The sequence below is a fragment of the Scleropages formosus genome, chromosome 15 (assembly GCF_900964775.1).
Source record: "Scleropages formosus chromosome 15, fSclFor1.1, whole genome shotgun sequence".
In the NCBI taxonomy this organism is placed as follows: domain Eukaryota; kingdom Metazoa; phylum Chordata; class Actinopteri; order Osteoglossiformes; family Osteoglossidae; genus Scleropages; species Scleropages formosus.
The window spans coordinates 4,310,740-4,322,344 of NC_041820.1; the positions used below are offsets into that span (position 1 = coordinate 4,310,740).

At 52.3% G+C, this 11,605-nt stretch overlaps 1 protein-coding gene across 1 annotated transcript; it reads left to right on the forward strand.

Moving 5' to 3' along the window:
- The first annotated feature begins 776 nt into the window (after positions 1–776).
- Positions 777–10,983, forward strand: LOC108922004 (serine/threonine-protein phosphatase PP1-beta catalytic subunit-like). Its single transcript, XM_029258393.1, has 8 exons — positions 777–899; positions 4,746–4,877; positions 7,742–7,972; positions 8,078–8,182; positions 8,427–8,498; positions 8,627–8,778; positions 9,129–9,263; positions 9,820–10,983. The coding sequence occupies exons 1-8, from the start codon at positions 848–850 to the stop codon at positions 9,922–9,924; spliced, it is 984 nt and encodes a 327-aa protein (XP_029114226.1). The 5' UTR covers positions 777–847; the 3' UTR covers positions 9,925–10,983.
- The last annotated feature ends 622 nt before the right edge of the window (positions 10,984–11,605 follow it).

Below are 11,605 nucleotides of genomic sequence, written 5' to 3' on the forward strand. Positions count from 1 at the left end.
CTCTGAGTTCCTCCCGGATTCCTCACTCACACACTCTGAGGGCAATTCAGAGTCGCCGGTTAACGTGAAACATATGTCCTTGGACTGCGGGAGGAAACCAGAGCACCTGGAGGAAACCCACACAAACACACGGATAACGCGCGCATTGTACACGAACTGAGCCAGATCTGAACCCACGTCTCAACTCACAGCCCACTGTGCCACGCATCTTCACAAAAATAAAATAAAATGAAATAAAATCCCACAAAAGCAACCTATAGCACAATTTAAATCGTGTATCTATTTCCAGATGCTGTACAGCGGAAGCTCTTTTAAAAGAGATGTGAAAATGTTGATGGTAACTATTTAGCAGAATGAAACCCAACAAAGTAACACCCAAAGAGAACGAAACCCCGTTACGGAAGAGGTCTTCAACGGAACCTTACCCGCGGTGGCGAGACACTTTTCTCCACAGTGACCTACAGCGTTAAGGTACTTACAGTTATTTACTCATTCATACAAGTGAGTCATTTGGGCTAAGTACCTTGCTCAGGGGTACTACAGCTGGAGGTGGGACTCAGAGCTGCAACCTTTGGGTCCAAAGGCAGCGGCTCTATCTACTACACTACCAGCTGTCCTCATTTAATAATAATAATAATAAGAAGAATAATAATAGACAATCGGGGGGGCGGTGTTTCAAAGGCCCGCCCGCAGAGCGGCGCACGCTCCACCCCCCGGGGACTCCGACTCCAGCGCTCCCTCTAGAGGCCGAGCGGAGAGTCGCTCGTCCGCTCGTCCGCTCGCGCTCGCTCTCGCTCTCGCTCTCGCGCTCGAGCTCGCGCTCCTCACTCCGATCGCAGCTGAGAAGATGGCGGAGGGCGAGCTGAACGTGGACAGCCTCATCTCCCGGCTGCTGGAAGGTGCGAGCCGCGCGGACCCTCGCTAACACACACACACGCGCGCGCGCACACGCATAGAGACACCGAACACACGCAGTGACTGGCAAACGCAAACACGTTGCGATCGAGGGGGGGGGAGGGGCTGTCGGACCCGGGGTCGTGTTTACAAACACGATCGAACCGAAGCGCATCGGGGTTTGGTTTTGGGGGTGGGGGGCGGCGTTCCGTGATCCTCGCGCACACACCGTCACGAGGGAAAAAATGACATTGATTGTCGGAGAGGCAGGTGTGTGTCACTCACTGTGCGTGCGCGTGCGGTGCTGATTAGTCAGTGTTGCTCTGTGTGTCGGGGGGGGCGTTGATGCAATGTGTCCTACAGTTAATACAGTGTGCGCGCGAGACGGGAGAGATGTTACAGTGTATACATCCCACTAGTGTTGCTCATTGCTCTCTACTCTGTGTGTGTGTGTGATAGACACAGGGAGAAGTGTTGATACAGTGTTGCTTTTTGCTCGATCTGTGCGTGTAAGATCACAGAGGTGTTGATACAATGTATCCTGCTACTGTTGATGCAGTCGGTGTGTGTCACATGTTACAACGTTTCCTATGGTACAGTGTCGCTTATTGCTGTGTGTGTGAGATGTTGATACAGTTTCTATGTTTACACCAACACACACCAACACCTGTGGTTGCCACGGTCCCGCCCCTCAGTGTGTGTGTGTGTGTGTGTGTGTGTGTGTGTGTGTCGTTATTATGCCCTGTGTGTCGCGATGATGTATGTGCCCAGTTTGCGTGTGTGCGCGCGCACTATGTGGAAACGCACAGGTGAACTCTGACCAAGTGGTGCGTGAAAACAGTGTGGTTCACAACGCAGAACGCACTTCTTCCACCTTCCGATCGTCCTGTGTGTTTGTTCACACAGCTTCGTGTGTGTTGCTCGGAAGAGGTGTGTGTGTGTGTGTGTGCGTGTGTGTGTGCGTGCGCGCGCGCGAATAAAAATAAACACGAGACAAAGTGAGTGCGGTCCATCAGGAGCTCAGACGTCGTTTCACATCCACTTCGTACATTTTTGCGGCGGAGTGTCTTTGAGGACTCGAACCCGTCACCATTTACAGAAATTCACTTCACTCCAGGGTAACTTGTGACATTTTTACACTAACAGTAAGAGTGTGACGTTTGTACGCTGAAGTACATTCTCTGATTTACCCAGTAACACACCAGGGTCTGTTTTACCATTTCAGGTCGGGTTAAATACCTTGATCACGGGTACTGCAGCAGAAGATGGGATTCGAACCCTCTTCCTTCCGTTAGTGTGACACGCCTATATTCACAGCAGGAGGCTCTGGTCCACCTTGCATAAAGCAGCTTGGATTTTCCTTTTTGTGTGCCTTTAGGTGTGTGTATCATTTGTCGGGGTAATTGGACAAAGTGCTAATAGGGAGCATAGCTTGTCCAGCAGGTGGCGCAGTGGTTTGAGCTGCCAGTACTTTGCTGTGAAAAGAAGCGGGTTCGGACCCCCAGGCAGTGTAGCACGCTTGATCAGTGTCTCAATTGGTATGCGGTTAAAATTGTCCATCTGTATAAATGGTAAATAATGGTTAATAACGTAAAATTATGGTGAATAATAATAATATGAGATTGTCGTCATAATAATAATAATAATAATAATGATAATGACAATCTCATTGCCAGTGCCCTCCAAGTGTGGGAGGAGATATGGCACCAGCGGGCCGCCACGGACCATGACTAGTTTGAGCGTGTGTGTAGTTTCGCCCAGTGCGAGCACGCAGGAGGGGGGCACGCAGGAGGGGGGCACGCACACACACGCACACACACGGATGTGGGTGTCTCTGGTGGGAGCTTCAGAAGTAGCAGTGAAAAAAAGGTAAAAATAAGGTGAGAAAGGCGGTGAAGGCCTAAAAAAAATGCTCTTTGAGGGAGTTCTGGTTCTGGAGGAGTGAACGACACAGTGCGAGCGTGTAGGAGAGCCCCGGATGACGCGGAACACTCCCCCGTGAGCGGGTTCGAAGGAGACCCACGCCTGGTTTTTCAGGCCTGTGCTGTCAGTAACACCGCCCCCCTTCAGCCACCATCCACCAGCAGGTTGAGGCTGGTCAGCTTCACTCGGTTAACCGGGGCTTCTGTATGTATTGTAATTTCACTGATATTGTGTGTGTGTGTGTGTGTGTGTGTGGGGGGGGGGGGGGCTCATTGCTGTCCCATCTCATCACTCCTGATCCCAGGGATGCTGGATTATGTAATGCTGTCCTCTTTGCTTGTCCCACCACATCTTTTACGGAGGAAAGGGGTCCCCGGAGGACTGTTCTCACTCCCCATATTTGCATATCGTTCCCATAGCCCCGCCCCCAAGGGCCTGAGTGCGGGGGAAAGGTCATCTGGAGCGGCCCGAAGTTCCTGCCAGTGGCAGTGAGCTAGGGGGAGAGAGGGAGAAGGGCAAAGACACACACTGATGTGGTACAAGTGGAGTGAGCAGGCAGCCCCTAGACTCAACCAAGGTGGATCTGTTTGAAACCACTTTCCTGATTATTATGATTATTTTTATTCATGCATATGCAGTCTTTCATATCGCCAGAGCAACATACCGTGTTAAGATGCTTCCCGAGATTTACCAGTTTATACAGCTAGGTGCTTTTTACTGTATCAGTTCATGGTTAGTGCTTTGATCAGATGTATTTTAGCAAGCAGATGGGAATCGAACCCGTGTCCTTCAGATTCTACCCGCTGGAGCACATCAGATTAATTTAACTGGTGCTTTTCTTCAAGGCAACTGGAAATGTTAGGTTTGTACACTGGGTGTTTATACTGATTTAGCCATTTATACAAAAGAAGTATAATTTTTCTAGTATTAATTAATTACCTCAATTTGAGCTGAAACCAATAATAATAATAATAATAATAATAATAAGAATAATGATAAAACAACGTGATTTAGCCATTGGACACTGTTCTCTCTGAGTAAAAGCCCATGATGGGCACTCTCTCTGTAGGGCCCTGTGCTGTGGGAGTGTGTGGTCCAGCATCCAGCCAGGAAGAGTGTGTCTGTGTATATGTGTGTGCGTGTGTGTGTGTGTTTGTTCTCTCTGTTGCTTGTCTGATGTGGAATTATGAGGCCTTTAAGGTCTTTTTGTTTACAATTCATCATTTAGTGGAGGAGGAAATCTCAGCCATCTGGCTCCTCTGGGGAATGTGGGCCTCTTTGCTCTGCTCAATCTTTTCCTTTCTTCAAGTGGTTTGCACCCCCCGCCCCCCCCCCCCCCCCCAACCCTGCCCTCCGAGGGGCCCTCGCTTCCCAAAAAGCTGCGAGGAGCACAGCTGACGTCAGCAGGCTTGTCAGGGCGATGATGCAACGCCGCATAACACTGTACTCTTAAAAAGATGGGCCTTAAACCCTGAGGCGGAAGGCAAGTTGGAGGAGAGAGCGGCCGCAGGGTCGCGGGTTCGAGAGCCCGCCCGTTAACTGCTACCCACAGCGGATCGATTCGGCTCTGAAGTACAGTGGCAGCAGGCGAGGCAGTGCTTATAGTGTCTGCCTCACGTTCAGAGGACCCGGGTTCGAATCCCACCTCCTGCTCTTAGTCTGAACTGATACAGTAAAAATCACCAAGATGTACAAATGAGTAAATCAGGGCAAGTAGCTCAGTGCGTTGGTGAAAGGTGTTGGCCCTCAGTCCACAGGGGGGTCGTTTCCCATGGCGATCCTCGTGATGATGAGGACAATAATTAGGGTGACGTTTGGGACGTTCGGGATGTTGGTGACAATGACTGCAATGTTAATGATGACACTGGAGTTGAAGATGACTGAAATGATGACGACAATGATGGTGTCTCTCTCTGCCCCCCCGCCAGTGCGAGGATGCCGTCCGGGGAAGATTGTGCAGATGACTGAAGCGGAGGTGCGGGGGCTCTGTGTCAAGTCTCGCGAGATCTTCCTCAGCCAGCCAATCCTGCTGGAGCTGGAGGCCCCACTGAAGATATGTGGTCAGTGCAACCTCCCCGACACACACACACACACACACACACACACACACACTCACAGGTGTCCTTAGCTGAAGGCTGGTGAACTCCCTCCCTGGCACCAATGCACTCCTGCCCACTTTGCATGCCTCACACTATCTCCAGTACACACACACTCACACATGCACGCATACTCTCTCTCTTTCTCCATCTCCCACACACAACGTTCTCCGACTGCTTTTCCTCCCCAGTCCAACAATAGAACGACCCTCCCTCTCCAGTCTCTGGGCGAACGCTGAGGGACCATCGCTGAGCTTCTGGATAACCGTGCTCACAGGACTGAGTACGAGCGTGGTGGACATTGCCACTTACACACACACACACACACACACACACACACACACATGATGCGATCAGAGGGATTTCCGTTTGTAAAATAAAAGTTCTCAGCTCATGACCGTGGCTGGAGAAGGGTACGAGTGTGTTCCCCTGATCGGTCCCCCTTCTGTCTGATCTTGCTGGCAGGCAGAGGTGACACTTCAGGTGCCCCCCCCAACTCCCCCTCATCCGCGAAACCCCAAATAGCAGCCATCTGTCTCCACCGTGGGGGGGGGCGGCGTTGAACTGTCCTTCACCCGGGTTGAGGCCGCAGTGCGGCCAGCAGCCAAACATAGTGAACAGGAGTCACGTCGGATCCATGGTCAACTTGAAGGAACACGACCGTCGTTATCACTCAGCTTGGCCTTAATCGCTGCGGTGACTGCCGTGTGTACTTCACTCTCGGATTGGAGGGGGGTAGACCCATCGGGTGGCGTAGCTTTTCGAGCTGTCACCTTCTAATTGAAGGAGCCGGGTTCGAATCCCCACTGCTACTGTAGGACATGTAATCAGAATACTTACCCTGAAATGATACAGTAAAAATTACCCTGCTGTATAAATGGACGAGGGATTACGGGCCACTGCAGCCACACAGCCCTCCCCAGGTGTCCCTTCACGTGTTAACCGACACTTCTTTGACCGCCGTGACCGTTCCTGCTCACCTGGGCCGTCGATCGTCTCTGTCCGTGGTGATCGGTCACATCGTGTGTTTGGAGTGTTTTGTGTAGCTATATATAGAATAGAGTGGCGAAGGAGAGAGAACGGTGGGGCGGCACCGGGCCAGAGCAGCCGGGCGTCTTACGTAACAGTGCATTTAGTGTCATATCACGTTGAGTCTGAGTACCTCATGCGCGCGTGTCTGCCGGGGTGTCACAGGTGGTTACTGGAACTGCGCCCCCTAGGGACTTTTCAGGTGGCGACAATATTACCTCGGCTTACTTGTCCTCAGCAGGTCGAGCATAGGGCTGGAGGCTCAACAAAGAAAGAACGAAGTGGACAGGGAGAGGGAGGAAGATGATTTCACCCCCCGCACACACACACACGTGGAGGTGGGGAGTCGTGCAGGATAATGTCACCCCCCACCCCCATGCCTTCTTTATACTCACTCGTTTCTCCTTGAACTCCATCTCCGTGGTTCCTGTCACCTCTGTGTCCCTCTTTGTCCTCACACTCCTCTTTTCATTTAGTCTCCCCCCCCCCCCCCCCCCCCGAAATGAGCCTCCAAAGTAGTTCAGGAAATGGAACGGCAGGATATAAATGGAAAGGCAGCTGACTCGGGGTCGAGCAGCATGGAAGTGCAGGGACGGCGGCTCGTCGTCCCTGTACGTCCCTTCAGGACGGGTCCCTGGTGGGTGGGACCCTCTAGGGGTCCATCAGGGATCTGTATCGGGACCCTTCTCATTCCGGTGTGGGCTGAGGTTCTGTCTCAGACGCTCGGGCTCGTTCTCTACCGATTGGCTCCTTTGACCTCTGGGTCCCTGCCTTTTACCATGGTCCTGCAGGAGTACAGCACTCGAGCTACAGTACAACCAACACATCACAGAGCGTCTTGCACCAACTTGTAGACTTTTACTCCAGCTGGAGTTTTCCTCCAGATCCGAGGCCGAGACAAGAGTGCGCGTGCGATCAAGTGAGCGAGAGCGGGTGGGGGTGGGGGGGGGGACTTCATTAACCTGGATTTACAGTCCACCAGCTTCCTGTCCCCTGTGTGACAGCCCTGATACAGCGCAGTGGCTCACTTTCACCACGCTGCTCGCGTCCTTGAGCAGGCGAGACGTCTCCGAACTTCAGTCTTGGACTCAAGGCGACCCCCATGTCCACATTTCTCCCACACAGCTGGGCATAAATCGACAAAGTCCATTTAAAGCGTGTTGTACTGAAACTGTATTCATCCCCTCCCCGCCTTCGCCTTTCCTTTTCCGTTCATTAATTTGTCAAATAATACCAAAAATATTACAAATACATAGAAAATATTTATCAAATATGTTTACAGCAATTAATGTAATAATTTTGTCCAAAATGTCAAACAACTCAAGTGTAAAGAAAAGTGTATCAACAACAAGTGAAGAGCTTTAGACGCAGATGCGGGATTAACGACGCACAGCTGGTGTGTCTGACGCCACAGTGTTGTTGGTCCCCATCCCTCAAGTAGCTGGCTGTAGAAGTGAAATTCAAATAGCAAATACATAGATAGATAATGACAGCAGATGGTGTTGGACACATTTATTGTGCTGTTAGGAGATCAAGTTAGAAGCGGCTCTGAAAAAAACAGACCTTTCTTAAATGCCTGGAGGGATTCAGCAGCTCTGAGGGACAGAGGGGGTCATTTCACCACATCGGTGCCAAAACTGAGAACCTGGTGGCTTTTGATTTTGGACCCCTTGTGGATGGGACCACCAGGTGCTCAGAGGTGGAGGAACACAGCTGCAGCTGATGACGTGGGTGAGATAACTCTTATCGATGGAGGAGACCACCTGCTCCTGGTTTTTACGTTTGGCCCCGCCCCCCAGGCGACATCCACGGGCAGTACACAGACCTGCTGCGGCTCTTTGAGTACGGCGGCTTCCCCCCGGAGGCCAACTACCTGTTCCTGGGCGACTACGTGGACAGAGGCAAGCAGTCCCTGGAGACCATCTGCCTGCTGCTGGCCTACAAGATCAAGTACCCAGAGAACTTCTTCCTGCTGAGGGGCAACCATGAGTGCGCCTCCATCAACCGCATCTACGGCTTCTATGACGAGTGTAAGAGGGTGACGCCTGGGGTGGGATTCACGGGCTTCGGCTCGACCTTACGGTTTCTCTTCTTCCTGGCTCATTCGGTGGCGCTACCTGCCCCCCTCCCCCCAGGCAAGCGGAGGTTCAACATCAAGCTGTGGAAGACCTTCACGGACTGCTTCAACTGCCTTCCCATTGCCGCCATCATCGATGAGAAGATCTTCTGCTGTCATGGAGGTGGGTGTCGGGGCTCGGCAGGGGCGGGGCGGCGCGGCGCGCCGTGCCGTCTACAGGAGAAAGGAACAAGCTGGGTGTGTGAGGTAAACGAGTGAGGACAAGTTGAACGTTTTTTTTTTTTTATTTTTTTAAAGTTTTTTTAACCACCGGTCTTCTGGACGAGACCCCTGGTCACCACGACAACGCTGTCCACTCTGCTGGTCTCTCTCTCTCCTTTGACCCTCTCCGATTCTTCTCTCATCAGGTCTCTCTCCTGACCTGCAGTCCATGGAGCAGATCCGCCGAATCATGAGGCCTACGGATGTCCCAGATACAGGTGTGAGTGCGCACTTGTGTGTGTGTGTGTGTGTGTGTGTGTGTGTGTGTGTGTGTGTGTGTGTGTGTGTTATATGGAATCTATCTATCTATCTATCTATCTATCTATCTATCTATCTATCTATTCAGGGTTGCTGTGTGACCTGCTGTGGTCGGATCCCGACAAAGACGTGCAGGGTTGGGGTGAGAACGACCGGGGTGTGTCCTTCACCTTCGGCGCTGATGTGGTCAGCAAGTTCCTGAACCGCCACGACCTGGACCTTATCTGCCGGGCCCACCAGGTAACGGGACGAGTTCTGCGGGGGGTCCGCGCTGGAGCGGCGTGGGCCGAGCGCGTTTGCCATCAGCGTCAGTGCAGCCTTCGCAGCAGTCAGAGCAGAGAACTGCCAACGTGCGCACCTTCCTGCTGGCACCCTCACATGGCGGGGAGTGTCGCGCTGGCATGTGGACAGCGGCGCTCTGTGTGTGTGTGTTGGCCTGGTTTAGTACCTCTGTGTTCTTTGCACAAGGGGTGTGGCTGCGATTTGCCGCAACGTGTTTGTCCCGTAAGACTGTACTCTGGAATACGTGCTCTGGCGCTTGTATTGAGGCCAGGTGTTGTGTTTGTCGCCGCTCCGCTCCGCGCTCACAGGTGGTCGAGGACGGCTACGAATTCTTTGCCAAGCGGCAGCTGGTGACCCTGTTCTCGGCCCCGAACTACTGCGGCGAGTTCGACAACGCCGGCGGCATGATGAGCGTCGACGAGTCCCTCATGTGCTCCTTCCAGGTCGGTCCCTGTGCCCAGTCCCCGCTCGTTAATATGCAGGTGTTTGCTCCGCCCACCACCAAGCCCCGCCCCCCTGCCTTACCGCGCACAAGGGGTCACGCAGCTCATCCGAGGGTGACTGGACCTTAATTGATCAGATATTGGAATGACCGGAGAGTCCCGTGTGTCTCGCTGTTATTTTTTACTAAAAGAAAATTGCTGAATTTAAATATGTGAAGGGATTTTCAAGCACTGAACTCTTTCGTAAAAATATTGTTTTATAAACGCCGAATTGGAATGAATTAGCCTCCCCCCCCCGCCAACATCATTGGGTGAAATGAGACATACTTATTTATTTTTTTCAAATAATCTCAACATCTGAAGTGACTGCCGTACGAAAAGCTCAATACAGATCTCAAAAACAAGTGAAAATTTAGTAAATATTTTGTGAGAAATTTTGTTTACGTACACACGCGCACACAATTATTATATAAATATTAAATAGAATTATTCAAAAAATTAAATACAAATATCACAGCTGTTACAGGAGGTATGACTCTCTCTCTTTCCCACTCAGATCCTGAAGCCGTCGGAGAAGAAGGCCAAATACCAGTACGGGGGGGTAAATTCGGGGCGCCCCGTCACCCCGCCCCGCACCACCCCAGCTCCCAAGAAGAGGTGAGCGGCCGGCGTCGTCCTGAGCCTGCCGCCGGTCCCCGGACCCCCTGCCTGGAACCCCACCCCCGTAAACCCGTGCCCCTCCAGCGCTGCGCCTGTACCCCAACGGCTACTTTCTTCCCCCTGTACAGAACTTCGGCTGTGATCAATCGCTGTATCCGTCGCCTTTTCTCTTACTCCGCATTTTTACCCTTAATTTGATTTGTGTGAGCTGTCCCTCCGGCGCCTCGAGAAACGCGGCTCGCGTGGCGAGGGCCGGAAGTCCGAAAGCGGCCGAAAGGTCGATCGCTCCCACGAGTAAGGAGCTGCGACCGATTCCTGAGCCCACAGATCTAAAGAAGGTTCCGGAATCGACGCGCCCACGTTCCCTCAACACCCCTGGTTCAGGGTCCCGGAAGGATGCGCTGCGGTACCGATGTCACTTGACCCCATTTGCAAGTCTGCTTCCGCCACTTAGACGACGACAGTAACTGGGTTCTTCGGGTTTGGTGGTTTTGGCCGACCGTGCCCAACGATCCAGACGATCGGGTTCGAAAGGAGCCCGGATCACCTTGTGCGGGTTTTCCCTTCCGAAGCGACACTCGTCGTACGCCCTGTGTCTCATAGCAACGGGCCCCGTCCGCTACGAAGCCCCGATTGGACGTTGCCGTCCGGGGGGTCTTCCTGGAGACGTGGACTCCCGCCGGTCCACCGAGCGTCAACAGTGCGGCGGGGGAGCCTGGGGCCGTGGCCCGGGTTCGATGACACCTGGAGGTTTACAGGAGGTGTTGCCGCACTCGCTGCTGTTTAGGTGGTACCTGTAGGTCTCAGACGGTGGTGTTCCAGCGTCGTAGAGCAGGACGCCGTGAGGACGACTTTCACAGGGTAGCCCGCCGGCGCCGTGAACCAAAGGGGTTCGAGGGAATCCCTGCGGGATGCTGACAGTGGAGACCCCCCTCCATGGGGGACGCAGTCTAGGAGGGCGACGTCCCGGAGTCCGTCCAGCTGAACGCAGTTCCCCCCAAATTCTTCTCCGACTCGATGGTCCCACTGCGAGCTGATGAATATCCTCTGCTTATACACACACACACACAGCGGTAAAATGTTGCCTTTGACTGTTCGCCCAATTTTTTTTTTTCAATTTTCGTCCCACTGATTTTGTTTTGTCACTCGCTTGTTTTTAATTTATTTCCTTCTGTTGGGAAATGGTGTCACCAAAAAAAGCAATTTAGACATTTGTATAAGTTTAATTTGAGACACTTTGGATTCAATAAATGGAACAAACTACAGTTGACCTGGACTCTGGTGTGTCGTCGTGACGAAGAGGTTTGTTACAAAAGGCCGCATGGTGAACAAATGAAATATCCGGCTGCTATTGTGCAGCACAACTGGGATGTTTTTGACCTGTGCAGTGATTTACACACAACACCCCATTCCTGCGCACTTCACAAGTCTTTCCAGGGCTGTCACACTGTTAGGTGTGGAAGAGTAAGGGCTGGGAACCACACACACACACACACACACACACACACACACACACACACACACACACACACACACACACACACACACACACACACAAAAAGCCACACCTTGTTTTCAAGATGAAACGAAGATTACGAAATCATGATTTTCATATTTTCATAATCGAACGTTTCAAATCAGCGCGGTCGACTAAAAACTCCACCTCCCTCGAGCAGTCAAGT